The 18,634-nt window shown below is 37.2% G+C and overlaps 1 protein-coding gene and 2 pseudogenes across 1 annotated transcript; 1 reads left to right on the top strand and 2 right to left on the bottom strand.

Annotated features, from left to right (window-relative positions):
• Nucleotides 1-11,213: 11,213 nt before the first annotated feature.
• LOC130449710 (histone H1-like) lies at nucleotides 11,214-12,009 on the bottom strand (annotated as a pseudogene).
• Nucleotides 12,010-13,444: 1,435 nt separating this feature from the next.
• LOC130449521 (histone H2B) lies at nucleotides 13,445-13,920 on the bottom strand. Its single transcript, XM_056787401.1, has one exon. The coding sequence runs from the start codon at nucleotides 13,882-13,884 to the stop codon at nucleotides 13,513-13,515; it is 372 nt and encodes a 123-aa protein (XP_056643379.1). The 5' UTR covers nucleotides 13,885-13,920; the 3' UTR covers nucleotides 13,445-13,512.
• Nucleotides 13,921-15,306: 1,386 nt separating this feature from the next.
• Nucleotides 15,307-18,579, top strand: LOC130449243 (histone H3-like; annotated as a pseudogene).
• Nucleotides 18,580-18,634: the final 55 nt, after the last annotated feature.

The raw sequence follows: 18,634 nt of genomic DNA on the forward strand, positions 1-18,634 counted from the left end.
TCACCGCCGCCGTAGTAATCAAAGTAGGTAATTTTTATTATTTTCTCTGCTTCCCATACAAAGCTATCATACCGTTTTTATCATCTTTTTCCAGTTTTACAGTATCTATTTGATACCAAGGATGCATGAGGGTTGTTTTGACACTGCTATGTCCCAAGCCAAGAGCATGTCCAATTTCATGAATTAAAACCATTAAAAAACAATAAAATATCAAAAGCATGTACCGTTTAGTGCAGGCTACTACGTAAAATATTCAATGATGATAATATGTCGTACTTTAATAGCTATAGAGAAGATGGATTTGTGTGCTGATGAAATGGCTAAAATTTCTAAGTTGATTGATTCTCAAATTAAAACGTATGTGCCAATGGCTCAAAAGTCTTCTTCTTCTTCTACTTGTGACAAAACAAACTGTCATATTTGTTAAAAAGACTTTTCAGTCACAAATGCATTTGTTAGAGATCATGATCATTTTAACGGTCATTTTAAAGGTTTTGCGCACCAAGCGTGCAATTTAAATTCCAATTCAAAATCTGGATACGTGGATACGACAGTCATTTTACGATTGTTAATTTACTTCCCATTAATAAGGAAAAATAAATATATTTGACAGCGTTTCAATACTGGTGGATATATATCGAGAGTCGGTTTTATTCGAAACTAACTTACTATGAAATCATGTAGGTATGCACTCTCTGCATACAGTAAATTACAAATTCATAGGTTCAGACGATAACGAATCTGATATTCTCCTAATTTTAGGGGTGTACTACAATGTATGTATGAATGGAAAATTCTTCTCTTTCTTAGAGATCCATTTTTTGCGTTAACTTTTAATATCAAAAATATTGACGTAAATTTGCATATTCGCTTTAGCCAGTGTATTATCTGATACATTGAATTGTCAATTGTAAAAAAATGTACAATTTAAATAAAAATGTTTAAATATTTCGGACCTCTTTTCTTTCCCATGTATTGTGCAAAAAGAAAACACATGAAAAATATTGACTCTTGTCTTATAAAAGTAAATGATTCCCTTAAGAGCCGCATGTAAAAAATCATTCTGCACTATAGAACAAAAAGATTATAATATTTGCAATTGACTTTGACAATCATTAGCATTATTTATACAAAAATCTATAACACCATAATAATCACAATAATTTAAATTTCCTAAAGAGAAATTCGTTGAGTTATTAAATCATTGTTCAATTTCAAAATTTGATAAACTTCTTCTTCAATCATATAATAGTTTTCATCTTGTTTAATGGTACAGTATTCATCTCGTGGAAACGATATGGGATAGGTAGGTAGATCTTGGTAAAAAAATCATAGACATCGATTGATATTTTACCAGGTCTTAAGTGCTCCCTCAAAATCACTACGGGTAAAAATGATCTGGCTAGACTGATCCACAACTAATGTTGTAACTGCAAACTCTGTACTTTGTTTCGAGTAAATAGTATAGTTAATTTTTCGCAGCCTTTTCATATAAGTTAACAGTACTGTCTATATTTAAATTGTACTCTTCAAGATGTAGATTGTGGACATCAGCATAAAGACCTGGCATTTCTAATCGGTAGGTCAAAAATTCATCCTTTTCACTGGACTCGATACCGCTATACCCGCGACGACATGTTGATAACAACTAAGAAGGAACTTGAATTGACTGAGAATATCAAATCGAAAAAACTTCAATTTATAAGACCTTTCTAAGAGAAATAACATTCTTATCGTTTCTTTGCGGGATTTTTTCCAACAACATATTTGGAGCTACATTTCAATAACATGTTTGTCGATGATACACTTCTGATTTGTAACCGTAAATGTAACTTTATATGTACTTTTTTTTCGCCTGGTCGATAACAAAACCGCCTAGTTACACTACATCCACGTATTCTATCCCACTACTATGCTATTTGTCTAACCCAAGTCATTTGACCCTTCCTTCTGAGTTCTTTTTCAACCAAGTAAATATCGGGGTTTGATGTTTTCTTTATACAAACCGCCGTTGCTTTGTGTGCCTTGCATATCCTCTCTTTGCCAAAGATCATCAAAACCTTCAATAATTGCACGAAGCCGTGTAAAATTTTTATCTACGGGTATGTGGAGTGTTTCTTCTTCTTCTTCTCTTTGGAAGACATAATGATAGTTGTGTGTATCACACTGCACCACCATAGGAGGGTTTCTCGCAATAAATTCTTCAATTTCGTTAATTTTATTCACCACATCATCCACATATTTTTTAGTTTGCATATTTTTCGAAATGTCATTTATTTTATTGTAATATGTAATTTGAGGATTTATATCATTATGTTGTTGCTCAAATTGTAATTGAGGTTGTTCGTAACCGCATCATTATCGTTTGTTGGATCATTCACATTACAATTTTTCAAATTTTCAGCATCAATAACACCATCGAGGGTATGCGGAAATGTAGTTTTAGGTAGTCTAATATAAGGCACCCATCTTTTTGAAAGATATCCGAATTTATCGACAGATATGATTAGAATCAATAAATTCAAATACATCATTCTATTATATCTGCTTCTTTCAACTCATTTATAATAGCAACTATCTCGTTGCGGTGAGATGTGTTGCCAGCTTCTTTAGAAGCAATCAACAACCTCAATCTATCTCCAATTTCATTTGAATCGTTCTTATAAATGTATTCCATTGAACCTTTACCCAGCACATTCTCGGAAAAGAGCACGAATAATATTTCTATACTTGAACCGTTGTGAGGCTTTCAACCTTGCCTGCAGAATATCGGTGAATGACTGTTTCGTGGAGAATACTTTTATAGTAGTTTGGATGATCGTAAAAAATAAGGTTATATACTCCTGGAGTTCCTTTTGTCCAATACCCCAGTCCATCATAACCTAGGATTCTAAAACAGTTTTTTATCGAAATTAGTCTACTACCCAACATCCATCCACCAATCCTGTTCAGCATCATATCTCGGGCCACATATTTCATCAATTTTAGCTTTATGCGACCAAAAGTCCATAACGTATTGCTGGCTAACTGCAGGATATTGATCAACGTATTGTTGAATGGCTGAGGTAAAGGCTGAAGTTGTGATTTAGTGTCATCATCATCGCTAAGTTCTTCATTAACAGGACGACCGTCATCTTCAATTGCACTCTCTAGGGGAAGAAACTTGGAAGCCAAAAACGTTGTGAAAAATATCGTTTTTAAGTGGAACTGATGAAATGTGGTCTTCTTCATTTTGAGTGGAATGTCATTTCCTTTAAGGTAATAGTTATGGGCTTGAATAGCTTATTCAATTACTCATCATACTCTGATTTACCCAATTTTAATGCTAAATATTTCTTGCGCATTGCTCTAGCTAGTTCATTAACTTTGTTCCTACGGCAAGCTATTGCTACTGCATCGTTAAATAAATGGTAGCTGTTTTAAAGCTTCATAAATAAAAAGCTAGAACAAAATTAGAAAAGAGGCTTGAATGTGGCGACCCCGTAATTAATCCTTTGGATGCCGCATGCAAACAGCACGATATAGCTTATTCTCTAAAAAAATCACTTTATAAACGATACGTAGCAGATCGGATACTAGAAGAAGAAACGTGATAAAGAGTTAAAGCGAAAGACGCCTCTCTGGGAGAAAAAACTGCTGCTTTTTAGTAACATGTGGAATGAAAATAAAAAGAAAACTGGGAATGAATTGTCGTCGTCGTCACTCAAAGAAACGCGAAATGGGATCGAAGAAGCGTTGTTCATTCAATAGGGATGTTGTTTTGAATGTGAAGAAGTCCATGAAGAGAGGATCATCCCTAAAAGATACTGCTATGATTGCTTTACGAGCAGCTAAAGCACTTATTAAATAATTTGGAGGATCCACGAAAGTTGATGTTCCTCGAGTAATACCCGTATCAAATTCTGGAGGTTTCTTACCCCTCATCCTCTGTTTGCTGGACTGTCAGCACTTGGAGCGTTGTCAGGTGAAACTGATGGGATAGCGAAGACTGTAATTAACGCTAAACATGCTCGGAAGAAGTTGGAGGAAGACGTACCTGAAAAAGTTAACCAAAGATGGACTTGGAATATATTTGAAAAAACAAAAGAACTTTTTAAATACTTTGGAAAAACGTTGGAATTTCCTACAATAACGGACAATATCAAACCTACAATCAGATCATTTGTGGACATTTGTGTTAAAATTTTCTACAAAAAAAATGACAAGTATTGAATTATTAATGCGGCATATTTATAATCAAAAATCGTTGAGAAGTTTTACGGCTGAAGTGTGATGTGTGAGACATTCAGAATTATTGGATATATGGCATAAGCTTCCCAAAGAATATCAAGCAAATTTCGAGCTACAAATACGTCTGCCTTGTTTCGTTCACTACAATCGACCTGACTGGACTACACATAGTGAAGGCCCTCCAAGTTCTCAAGCATCATGTTTTGTTTTGTAAACGAGCACTTGAATAAATTGTCTATTATTATTATCATAATTTAAACCGACACGCTCCTCAAGTTGTATCATTCATCATTTCACAGCTGCTGCGAGTAAACAGTATCAACCATATATTTATTCTTCAACCTCCTACTCCAATTGTATTAGAGAACAGATTATGGAATTGCACTTCGGTCTTTTCATTCCTATCATAGCATAAGTATGGAAAACAACAAATTCTACTACTTTGATCGAAACACATAGCATTGCAGATATCGGGGCATTTATTCAAAGCAAATTGGGTGCAGCCAATTCGAGTAGACCGGAAACTATATTTTCACTGAAACCAAACAACAACACGCTACAATGATAGATTTTTAGCATATATGATATTCCATTTAAAGAACCCGACGAGAGCCTAGGTAGAATGTTGGGGTTCTCTCAACAAATACTCAAATCAGGACAACTGTACTCTTTAGACCTCTCTACGTTTCGAATGTAGCTTTAGCACTGGAGCCTTCGATGGCAGCAGACCTGCTCACACCATATACGAGTTTGTATTGAAAGCTGATCCTGGATAAACCATCGATGAAACGCCTCAGAGCTTGTTGTATCTACCCGTCATACCTCAGCGTGAAATACCTTATATCACAGTACTGGCTTTAGATCAAAATGGAATTCCAATCAACTTTCGATGAGAGCTTAGTACTTTAATCCTGGCAGTTTTAGCCAGAAGCCGATGGGCCTAATAATAGATAATAAAAAACCATCGACTACACATTCTTCTCCATTAGTACATAAGGCGCCCCAACGAAAGTATCTTACATTCGCAAACAAATTGTTTCTACAAGTTTTGGGTTATTCAATAAAGACGAAGAATAAGAAGAATGATTAAACGACCACATCTAAACGACATGCATCAAATGTTTGATATTTATCGAAAGCCGAGAATTGATGAGTCCATTCGAAAAACAGAATATCGAACTTATTATACATTAAAGGATCTCTAAATGTACCGGGTGTCCCAATAAAAATGGCTCTCGGCCATATCTCGAGAATATAACAAAAGTGACCTCGAGAATAACCTGGAAATGATTTACAGAGTTGTAGGTCCACCGCCAGAGGGCGTAATTAAATACCAAAAATTATAAAATGAATAATTTACAAATATTGCCTAATTAAGATGCATTTAAACTATGATTATCGTATTGTTAAAGAAATGCAGCGTATATTTGATTATACAAGTTTTAGTCTATCTCTTCAAATAAGAGGTGAGAGGAAGCGGGAACTTTATTATGAAAAATAAGTCCAGTTCTACTTAACCTATCTATGAAAACTTAGTCTTTTTGAATAGAGCTCCTTTCTACCAATGTAAGAGTTATAATTATGAAGCAACCTAATGAGTAACGTATATGGTAGAGGGCGCTATATATTTATTTTTTTAAATCTAGCTATCCTTGAAAAATGTTAAATGGAAACATGCAGTTTTAATTAAGAATTATAAAAGTAGACCAAATTAACAACAGAATAGAGGAAACCGCATGTCGATATCTTTTTCTTATTACGAGATATCCTAAGAAATGTGTAAATTTTAAGCATTTTCCTTTAAACATCAATTACTCCGGTTCGACTGAACGAATTTTAACATTTTTTGACTCCTAAAAATTTTCTTTCTTTGTTCTATTAATAATAGTTCCAATTATTACTTATGCTGTCACCGGGAAACTGCGTTATGGAAGTTAAAATGGAAGTATATAAAAACAAGTAGTGGGTCATAAAAAAACAAAACAAAAAGATATGTCTTTTGTCAAATTAATAAACCTAAGAATTTGTTCATTTACGTGTCATTGCGATTTGTGTGCATTAACTTAGATATAAAATTTACTTGAAAGTTATATAAGTAAGATGATTCTTACAAACGAAGAAGCATTTGATATGATAGGCAGAGTTTTTCGTCGACTCATGTACCGTTTAAGAACGACTGGAAATGTAAATCTTCCTGTATTTATAAGACGCGGCAGAGGTCGTTCAGAGGAAAACACAATAAATGTTTTGACATATGTGCAATTTAACCCGCATTTTAAGTATTAGAGCAATAAGTAGAGATTTGGGAATAAGCAGAACCACCGTTCAACGTATTTTGACAGGACACAGGTAAATTATGATGTAAAAAAATATGTTTCTTAAACAAAATATACCCGCATAATATTATTTGTGGGCATGGTTATATGTTAACATAATAATTTATTTATCATTCCGGAAAGATTTTAATAGGACATTATACAATGGAGCGTCGATTATCCGAACGTCGTTTAACCGAACGTAGTAACGCGCGGGTCAATGCCCGTCCCCACCTCAGACCACGCGGGTCTCGCACGCGCCGCCCGCGCTTCAGTTTTAGCCCACTTGGTCGCGACTCGTTCACTTGTTATTGTACTCGTTTGTCACTTCTTAGTAACCGCTAGTCGATAAACTAAATTTTGCCGCGTGAAAGTAAACTCTTTCTTTAAAATGCCTAAACGTAAACGTGTTGTCCTTCCTATGAAAGATAAATACGAGATTAATAAACGGTTAGAGGAAGGAATTTTATAAAGGATGGATTACCAGTTCTTCTAGAAGATATATCACTAGCAACTCGTAGGTCTATGTTGTTTCAGCACGATGGCGCATTTCTTCAGACAAGTTAGAGAATTTTTACATAATGCTTACCCTGATAAGTGGATAGGACGTGGAGGCCACCAGTGGCAAAAACTGGAAGTAGTGTTCCAGGAGTGACATAGTATATCTGCGAAGATATCCCCGATGGCGCGTCTTTGCAAATTTTTAGCCAGAAATCACAGCAATAAAGTGAGCTTTAGATTACTTCCGAATCGACCCATCAGCCTTACCAGTTTACTACTGAAAACAATGGAGAAATTGTTGGATCGGTATTTGAAGGAAAATACCAGCAGTGGCAAAAATTGGAAGTAATGTGACATAGCACATCTACTCTCCAGTTCTGTCTCTTGGAATCCCTGAGAATTTTTTGTACTGCCTGAGCGTCGTTGAACGCCTACAAGTTACCTTGGAGTTCCAAACCCTCGGCGGGACGCAAGAGCCTGGATGATATTTTCCGTTGTTTCTCTGTAGAATGATCCCACCAGAGGTTCCGAGTATATTCAGGTTTCCGTCTGATTGGACAGACCTCCGAATACCTCTATGGTCGCAAGTTGTGGTTTTGCAACAGTCATCTTAATATGGACAGCGAGATCAAGTCTCGCTAGCATATCCACAAGGTGGCCAGTGAGCTCCTCTCGAAAAAAATGTGTCGGTGATCCTACATCGAGACCTCCATCGACACCCTCCACGAGCTGAACAGGCTCAATTTATTCATTGAGCATATGATGAGGTCAATCACAGACTTACCACGATTGCAAAAGTATGTGGAGACACTCCCTCGGTTGAGGGAGCATAGAAAGTCACTGAGAAAGCACCCCTTGCTTTCCCACAGACTATAATGTGAGTTAGAGTCACAACCCATGAGAAGGGAGAGCCCCATCCTTTCATATTACCTTGTGACTGCAATTACGCCCTTTAGTGTGGATACAGTTTCCGTGGAAATTTATGCTAAGCAGACTATCAGGTTTTCCAACGCACTCTTCTCTCCTTGACCACTGCTAGGTTACTGATACAGACATCTGGAAATGAGAAGCACGATACGTTCCTGTTTAGGATACAAGCACGTGGATTATTTTATACAATGATGTAGCGTACCCCCAGCTAGAACCAGTCCACTTATTATGCACTGAACCTGTTGCACATAACGGCAGCTGAAGCTTTTCCTTGCTGCAGATTCGCCTGTAAAAATTTTATAGGCACTGCAATATAAAGAGAGTAGGACTTTATGTGAAATATCAGCGCCTGAGGTCCTTTGTTAGGGAGGGTTGAGTGCTTGGCTAACCTAACCTAGCCTCTTCTGACGATCTAGTACCTCCGTTGGGGTCCTACTACCGTCTTTTTTCCCAATTATAGAGAAGGAGACATTGATAATGCCATAGTATAGCGAGTCTCCAACCTCTTTTATAGCTTGGGCTGACTTGCTATCGACGTCCAGCTCTAGTATGAGGCACTTGGCCTTATCGGACTGGTTTCTTCTGCCGGGGTCCCGCAGTATAGCTTGGCGAAGGTGAAGGACGGAGATGTGATCTGCTGTCAGAGTGACTCTCTTCCAGGGTGACAGATTCTGGAACCTTCTATGTAGCTACTCAAACTGTTTTCGGCTGTAATTGATGTGATTCATACCCAGCTGGAGAGGCAGAAACCGGTTGGAGACCGCATGATGGTTCCAGTCACCGCGTCATTGAAATCTAGCTGTTCTTGGCTTTTTGCCGTGTTTTGTTCGAGCCTCCGGTCTGAAAGCCCTGGTTGGAAGGTTGGGGAGGTTATTGTAGAGGTTAGGGGATCACCTTGGAACCCGGAACCATTAGACCTGATTGATCCAGGAACAAAACGATAGGTATGAAAGTCGGAGTAATATAAAACAAGATTTTATTCAATTTCGAAAATGTTCTATACCTCAAACATGATCCAAAAAATCGTATGATCACCAGAAATTATAGAAACAAATCAGCCGAACTCTCAACACATTACTTTTAAAAATCTTCAGCATTAATGGAATCATAATTTGAGATGTGGTGGAATCCTATTAATGTTCTTATTCATTTGAATAGTTTTAAAAGGTGAGATGAATTTATACACATGGTTTATTTTACTTTTGGAATGTATTTATACGATTGCTATGACATCAAATTATTAAATGCCTTTGTCTGCTAAACTATCGTTTAATCATATCCAACAACTTTCTAGAATATTTGGGTCTAAAGTGACGTAAACAAACAAAAGTCCGTCTCAGAAATTGTCTCTATAAAACTAGTCGGAACACGATATAAATAGCCTATAAAAACCATAGAAAGATATGCTGTTTTTTAACCAATTAACCATTCACCAAACTTCAGTACCATTTAACATTATCGAATAAGACCAGCATCATGGTCTATGTAGGTGAGCGAGTTCGTACCATTCCCCTTTTCTTAGAAGGGAGTTCCTTCTGCAACTTTTGTAAGGCTAGGACTGGATGTTTAAATCGCCAATGTAATATTTCTGCACTTTTCTGTCTTATGAAAATAACAGGGCACCTACAGGAAGCATAGATGCAAATTTATATGTGAACACCAATATCCTGAAAGATCACCTTTATCATGTGAATTGTGTTTTAGTCTCAGCATCTGCCCGGTTGCAACAAATCATCTTCTGGCAGAGTGAAGAAATCTTGTTTTTTTTCAGTTTTGACTCCAAATGTAGTTTACCCGGTACCTCCGTACACACCTATTAATTTTCGAGGGCTGGTTTACTTCAATTTTCCATTGGGGACCTTGCTTATAATTAAGTATGGACCTACCCAGATTTTTTTAATTTTGGAGAAAATCTTCCTCTTCATTTCGAGTTGAGTGAACATAAAGATACTAGTAAATCTGTTCCATGGGCTTCCCCTTTCTCCATATTTCTGTTCTTATGACACAGTAGTTCTTTTCTGGTGTAGAGAGAAATTTACTGAAGTATCCCAGCACTCTTTTCTATCTCATTGCTTCAGTCTTCATACTAGTGGAGAGAAGCTGCGTCTGCAGTGAGTCAAGTCTTAGGTCTTCTGAAATCTTCAAATGTCTTCCAAGATAACTTTATCAAGACGTTTTCCGTCCCTCATCCTTTTCCGGGATCGAGACAAATTTAGAAGGTGGTAACAACCTACATTACATCGATCGATGAAAATGTTACATATGTTACATCGTTATAGGCCAGGTACTGTAGCTCTTCGTGAGATAAGACGTTATCAAAAGAGTACCGGATTACTTATTAGAAAATTGCCATTTCAACGATTGGTTCGTGAAAAAGCACAAAATTTTAAAACAGATTTACGTTTTCAAAGTTCAGCGGTTATGGCTCTCCAGGAAGCTAGTGAGGCTTATTTGGTAGGTCTATTCGAAGATACTAATCTGTGTGCCATTCATGCTAAAAGAGTCACCATTATGCCCAAGGATATCCAATTGGCTAGAAGAATTCGCGGAAAATGAGCATAAATACAAAAATTTATTTTTTTTTATAGAATTACATTTTATCTATTTGATTATAATAGATTTTTTGTTTTATATATATATTGTAAGTAAAAACGGTTCTTTTCAGAACCACAAATAATTTAACATTTATGATATTAGTATAATATTTTGATATAAACATAGGATGTGATTGTTGATTGGATAAAGAAGTCGCACGCCGCACACACGCACACACATACACACGCGCGCACGCACGCACGCACGCACACACACACGCGCACGCACGCACACATACATACATACATACACGAGATAGAGAAAATTATTATTTTTAACTAACAAATTTTAGACAATATCGACATATAATAATTAAAAGTTTATAAAACACATTAGATCTACTATATCGTAGGTAGGTCGAGACAAATTTAGAAGGTGGTAACAACCTACATTACATCGATCGATGAAAATGTTACATATAACATAACATAACATATCAATTATTGAACCGAAATTCAAAAAATTCTTGTTTTATCAAAACAAACATTATTTGTTTCTTATTTTCTTCATAAATAAATGAAGAAATTGTGGCCCTGATAAGGGCCATTTGTTATTATTGTCGATTGTCGTCGTACCCATCATCAGTCCGATAATACTTCTCGATTGTTGTACTATCTTTCTGTCAGAAAAAAAATATTCTTTTTATTTCTTCTTTTTAGGAGCGGCGGCGGCTTTTCTTGCTTTAGGAGAGGAGCTGCTAGCAGCTGCTTTCGAAGTTTTCGGTTTTGGTGCTTTCGGCTTTTTCGTGGGACTGGCTTTTAATGGATTTTTTTGCTTTAGTAGGATTCTTCCTTTTTAATTCGGATGCGGATGTATTGGAAGCGGCGGCTGCGGCGATGACTCCTCCTTTAGCCGAAGATTTTTTGTCTGTTTTTTTGGCAACTTTAACGCCTTTCTTATCAGTAATTGATATTGTTGTTGTCATCGTCGTCGAAGTTTTTAAGGAAGCCGCTGCTGTACCTGTCGTTTTTTTGCCTTTATTAGATTTCTTAATACTTTTCGATTTATCCACTCCTCCTCCTCCTCCTCCTCCTGCAATAATAGCATTTCGTTTTGCTGCTGTTACAATTTTTTTGGATTTAGTTACGCCTGGAGTAGAAGCGGCTGTTTTCCTTTTGTCAATAGCATTCGTTTTAGCCGAAGTACCACCAGATGAAGTTGCCGAAGCTAATTTGAATGATCCGGAAGCTCCTTTACCTTTAGTTTGTACCAAAGATCCCAATACTACAGATGCTTTCAAATATTTTTTGATGAATGGCGCTACTTTTTCTGCATCAACTTTATAATTGGCAGCAATGTACTTTTTAATTGCTTGTAAAGATGAGCCTCCGCGTTCCTTTAAACCTTTGATCGCATTGTTTACCATTTCCGAAGTCGGTGGATGAGATGGTTTGGTCCTAGGATTTTTAGCTTTTTTTTCCTTTTTATTTATTGGAGACGACGAAACCTGCGGTGACTTAGACGCAGACGTTGCGGTTACAACCGAAGTTTGATTTTCTGTATCCGCCATAACTACTAATAACCTTGTGTGTTATTATATAGTCGATAAACTACACTAAACTGATATAAAAAAAATATTGAATGTAGTTTTATATTTCGTTTTATAAAATTTCACCTCTCTATATTATATACTTAATAGTATAAAAGACTTTTAATTTTCCGCATGTAATGAGTTACAAGAGGAGTCATTCAAATAAAGCGGACGGAAGACTGAACGAACGAATAGAACTAAGTTAAAAAACGAACCTCATAAACCAAACCAACCTCAAAAACCTTGGTTTCTTCGAGATTTTCGAATCGAATGTAATGAAAAAAATTGACAAAGAACTAACTAAGGTATACTTCGAACTTTCGCCGAAGTTTTACTATAATTTAATGACTGCTAGCAACGTTTGTTATTAAAAAAAAGTACCACTTAAAAATGGTTAAAAATTTATTTCCGTCGATGCTTAGCACTTTAGATATAATTTCGAAATTAAATAAAAGTCCTTCTTAAAATACAACGAAGGTAAAGAGATACGTGTCTATTCACAATAATGACCAATATTTAAAAATATCAGAACGAATTGAAATAATACCGCAATTATCATTTGAACGGTGACATGTCTACCCTGACTTACGCGACACGTTTCTACTATATATGTTCGTAACTAATATATTATTATGAGTATTTTTCAATAACAATCTTCCGACATACTAAATATAAGAAAAATATCAAATTTCAATATTGGAACCCGCTTATATTTCATTTTAGATAATATTGAATGGTGGGTGGTGGTGGTGGTAGTAGCAAATTATAATTATTACAATAGATTGATTGACTGATTATATTTTCTTCGAACGAACTAACTACTTCGCTCTATTCGCAACTATGTCTGTCTATTACACAATATTTCATATTTTATCCGACAATTTTTTTTTACATTGTATAGTATATTATTTTAGGAAATGGACATATTTTATTTAAAATTTCAAACCAATTTGAAAAGAAAAAAAAAAGTGTTTTTAACAAAACTTCAAAGACGCCACAAAAACTACTTTAACAACGGCAACCGACCAACCGCTTTGTATGTTTTATCTTACCGGCGGTCGGGGTTTTTTTTTGCCTTTAGCCGACAGTGAATTAGTATATGAAACTTTTTAAAACAAAAGCGACGTTAGAAAGTTTTATATATATATATATATATATATATATATATATATATATATAAATTTTTATTGATCTTAGAAGAGGATTTTTCAGTTAAGTGGAATATCATCTTTCGTCATATTTAATAGAATTCAATTGAATTAAAGTCTTTCTTTCGTTGTTATCATATATAAATAAAAAAAAGTAGTATTGTGGTTCTGAAAAGAACCGTTTTTTTTGTTTGGTCGATGTTATTATTTAAGTAAATAAAATAGAAAATTTTCTGTCAATATAGTAGATATGTTATACTTATTATTTAGAACTAGTATATTTGGTAACTGCTTTAGTTCCTTCACTGACTGCGTGTTTTGCCAATTCTCCGGGAAGCAATAGTCTCACTGCAGTTTGAATTTCTCTACTTGTAATTGTTGAACGTTTATTATAATGAGCCAATCTGGATGCTTCGGCGGCGATACGTTCGAATATATCATTAACAAAACTATTCATTATACTCATAGCTTTACTCGATATACCGGTGTCAGGATGAACTTGCTTAAGTACTTTGTAAATGTAAATAGCATAACTTTCCTTCCTCCTCCTTTTTTTCTTTTTATCGGCTTTCGAAATATTCTTTTGAGCCTTTCCGGCTTTTTTCGCTGCCTTTCCGCTAGCTTTTGGTGGCATTATTTCTCTTGAAATAAAATAAAAACACTTGGATGACGTACCCTATTTATCGACAAAAAGTGGATAAAATTAACAGTTAACAGACACACACACACTTGCGCGTGAGAAATATCGTCCCTCTAAGCATCAACCCCCGGATGAATCCGCGAGTGGGTGCGAAGAAGAACATTCCAACCACCCCCTGTCACTTCCGACAGGTCCTCATCCTCTTTCACGTCGCAGTTTCGCGTGTAGAATCCCTCCTCTCCCCTTAGGTCTATGGGAGATTCTGGGATGTCTTATCTTTTTATTAAGAGATTAGCCTGTTGGCTATACACTCTTAGCTTCTTGTTCTGGACGTCTTCGTGTGTGTGTGTGTTTCGCGGCCTCGGGTAAACCTCTTCCTACCTCATGCCGATAGGAAAGGATCTAATCCGAGTGGTTTTTGGGTGAAAGCGAAATGAATGCGGTTACCCAAGCCGCTGGTTACGGTACAATTATAACCGTAAAAAGGGGGAATGAGGCGTTGTAGCGTTTCGGCTACTAGCGCCCGAGAAGTAGGGATGGCATTCATTATAGTTGTTGCCAAGATTTCAATCAGGATTTTGGTGTCAGTAGACAGGTCGTGAGGGGTTTGAGGTTTTTCTAGGGTGACTGGGGCTGTATCCTGGGGGGCTTTCGGAGTTTCAATCCTTTTCGGACAGCGGGGGTGGAAGGCGGGGTGAGGTCCACCGCAATTTTTACAGGTAGGGGAGTTAGCTTTTGGGCATTTTTCTGGCTTGTGACCAGAAGCACCACAGGTTGGACAAATAGGTTTGGCATTGCAGGTGTCTGCGGAGTGGCCGGTAGATGAGCAACGGTTGCAGTATTTGGGAACTGCGGGTATGGTGTTTGAATTTGAGGCTTCGCAGTAGTGCGAAAGCCCGTGGAAGTTTATACCCTTGGTTAGGGCGTGATGGTAGGCGGTTTCGGAATCTGTAATAATTCGGAACATGGATGTGGATTTATTTGTGGATTTAGCTATGATTCTCCAAGTTTTAAGGACAGGGAATTTCAGGATAGAGAGGATCTCCAGGAACTCTTCTTCGGCGTGTTGAGGAGATTGTAGAGCTCTCTCTGTGAGGTATATTTTGTTGGGAGGTTTCTCAAATTGAGTGTTTGGGTGATGGTTTGGGATTGTTGGTGGGTTCTGGGGGTCTGGGATTGTTGGTGGGTTCTGGGGGTCTGGGGTTGTTGGTGGGTTCTGGGAGTCTGGGTTTGAGTTGGTGCCTGCGGTTTAGTGGTATTTTGGGTATTTTTTTGGCTTTTGAGGTATTGAGATTGACTTGGAATTTAGAGGAGGAATATTGGTTTTGGGGATCGCGCCTTGTCGGGTATAATCAACCCGCTGGGATTTAGAGTTGGACGATTTCTGCGAGACCCTAGATGCATAGGAATCCGCAGATGGTGCTGGTGAGGAGCTTCTATTATTCTCGAGTGATTTCCGTTTGATATATTCAATGGCATTGCGAACTTGGGTGAATTGATGTGGATTGTACCGCGAGAGTTCTGCGACCATTTCTGCGAAGGTTTTCTCCTCAGAGGGAGAATTGGGGTTGGTTGAGAGAGGTGGGATTTCATCGACGGTGGATACAGATTTACTTCGGGTTTGAATAGGGGAGCGGGGTACTCGGGGCATTTTCAAAAGTGAAATGGGTGAAATAAAAAGATCGATAGAGTCAGATCAAGTGAGGATAAGAAATAAGGATTTCGAAAATTGAAATCCTTTTTTAGTACCTAACAAGAGTTGGCTATCAAAGCCGACAGCGGATTCACTGCCGGAGGGAGTTTCCTCCCCGGTTAAAGAATTCCTGACCCTTTTGATTGCCTGTTAGTGTTTTATAAAAATGAAAATAATGTTCACCTGAAACTGGCTGATCCTAGGACTCACGTTGGTTCTTGAAACACTTGCCCCCGAAAGGGTTTATTTCATTATAAAAAAAAGTTTAATCAGTGTCTCACCTGACTACCTGAGTCCGCTTTCACTTCACTTCACTGTCACACTTGTTCACTCGTCGAATTCTCGGAGTCTACTGCTAGCAGCACTAGTTAACAGCACTTATGTCCCTCTCTTTTATATCAACGTACGTAATTCTAATAGGCTCCGCCCTTCTACGTTTGCGCATTTGCTATAATTTCATTGGTAGGGCATGTTAATATAAATAGAGAGGTCGAGTGTAAATTTTTTGTTTAACAGTTAGTTTCGTCGCATCGGTTGCTTCATAGTTTTCAATTGACAAAGTTCTATTTTTTTTTTGTTTTGGAAAAAGAAAAATATATATATATATATATATATATATATATATATATATATATATATATATAAATGTCTGGACGTGGTAAAGGTGGTAAAGTAAAGGGAAAGGCAAAATCTCGCTCAAACCGAGCTGGATTACAATTTCCTGTAGGACGTATACATCGTTTGTTGAGAAAAGGCAATTATGCAGAACGAGTCGGTGCCGGAGCTCCAGTATATTTGGCAGCTGTTATGGAATATTTGGCAGCCGAAGTACTCGAATTAGCAGGAAATGCTGCTAGAGATAACAAAAAGACCCGTATAATTCCAAGGCATTTACAATTAGCCATTAGAAACGATGAAGAATTGAATAAATTGTTGTCTGGAGTAACCATCGCACAAGGTGGTGTTCTTCCTAACATTCAAGCTGTACTTTTACCGAAAAAGACAGAAAAGAAGGCTTAATTCTTTATTCATTATATTATATTTCTTTATTTTATCGAAATACATACATATTCATAAACCGGCCCTTTTAAGGGCCACAATTTTATATATATATATATATATATATATATATATATATATATATATATATATATATAGAAAGAGATTATAATATAGATATATTATACACACACACACACACACACACACACACACACACACACACACACACACACACACACACACACACACACACACACATATATATATATATATATATATATATATATATATATATATATATATATATATATATATGTAGACCAATCTCACACCGAAGAAGAGTTCCTGGAGATCCTCTCTATCCTGAAATTCCCTGTCCTTAAAACTTGGAGAATCATAGCTAGATCCACATCCATGTTCCGAATTATTACAGATTCCGAAACCGCCTACCATCACGCCCTAACCAAGGGTATAAACTTCCACGGGCTTTCGCACTACTGCGCAGCCTCAAATTCAAACACCATACCCGCAGTCCCCAAATACTGCAACCGTTGCTCATCTACCGGCCACTCCGCAGACACCTGCAATGCCAAACCTATTTGTCCAACCTGTGGTGCTTCTGGTCACAAGCCAGAAAAATGCCCAAAAGCTAACTCCCCTACCTGTAAAAATTGCGGTGGACCTCACCCCGCCTTCCACCCCCGCTGTCCGAAAAGGATTGAAACTCCGAAAGCCCCCCAGGATACAGCCCCAGTCACCCTAGAAAAACCTCAAACCCCTTATGACCTGTCTACTGACACTAAAATCCTGGCAACAACAATAATGAACGCCATCCCTACTTCTCGGGCGCTAGTAGCCGAAACGCTACAACGCCTCATTCCCCCTTTTTACGGTTATAATTGTACCGTAACCAGCGGCGTGGGTAACCGCATTCATTTCGCTTTCACCCAAAAACCAAACACGTCCCACTGAAAAAGTGTAGGTTTAGCCCTAGCAACGCCATTTATGTCAATACTGACATAACCCCCATTCCAAGCCGCCTAAATGACCTCCAAGCCCCTTCTAATTGATTCGATCCATAGAATCAAGACTTCCGTTGCGAAAGGGACCCTCCTCATCCATCCTCAATTTCCTCAATAGTAGCTCCCATATCAATCAGATAAATTCCTACCCCCAACACACACCCTCATTTTCATCCATTGTCGGAGTTGCAGGTTTTCTGCGGAGAAACGATTCTCCAGACAAATGTCCGACGATAGGGAATAATACAGCCGCAGCTGTACCCGCCCACCCCCAATTAGATTAAGAAAAAACAAAAAGTAAACAAAAAAATATATATATAAAAAAACCGCCCAAAAAAAATATAAAAAAGAAAAAAAAATCTTGAAAAAAAAAATGTAACTGCACCGCTAGAAGCAGCCGAGTAAACACTTCCCAACAAAATATCCCCACACCCCGCCCTGCAGAGAAAAAAATTCCTATATCAGGGCCTAATGCAAATCATAACCAAATTACCAATTATCAAGCTGCTATAGCGGTTTAGTATATTGACATTTCTTGTATACTTACAAAAAAAAAATAAGATGGCTCGTACTAAACAAACGGCTAGAAAATCGACTGGAGGGAAAGCTCCTCGTAAACAATGAGCGACAAAAGCCGCCCGTAAAAGCGCACCAGCTACTGGTGGAGTAAAAAAACCTCATCGTTATAGGCCAGGTACTGTAGCTCTTCGTGAGATAAGACGTTATCAAAAGAGTACCGAATTACTTATTAGAAAATTGCCATTTCAACGATTGGTTCGTGAAATAGCACAAGATTTTAAAACAGATTTACGTTTTCAAATTTCAGCGGTTATGGCTCTCCAGGAAGCTAGTGAGGCTTATTTGGTAGGTCTATTCGAAGATACTAATCTGTGTGCCATTCATGCTAAAAGAGTCACCATTATGCCCAAGGATATCCAATTGGCTAGAAGAATTCGCGGAGAACGAGCATAAATACAAAAAATTTTTTTTTATAGAATTACATTTTATCTATTTGATTATAATAGAT

This window comes from Diorhabda sublineata, chromosome 10 (assembly GCF_026230105.1).
Source record: "Diorhabda sublineata isolate icDioSubl1.1 chromosome 10, icDioSubl1.1, whole genome shotgun sequence".
In the NCBI taxonomy this organism is placed as follows: Eukaryota; Metazoa; Arthropoda; class Insecta; order Coleoptera; family Chrysomelidae; genus Diorhabda; species Diorhabda sublineata.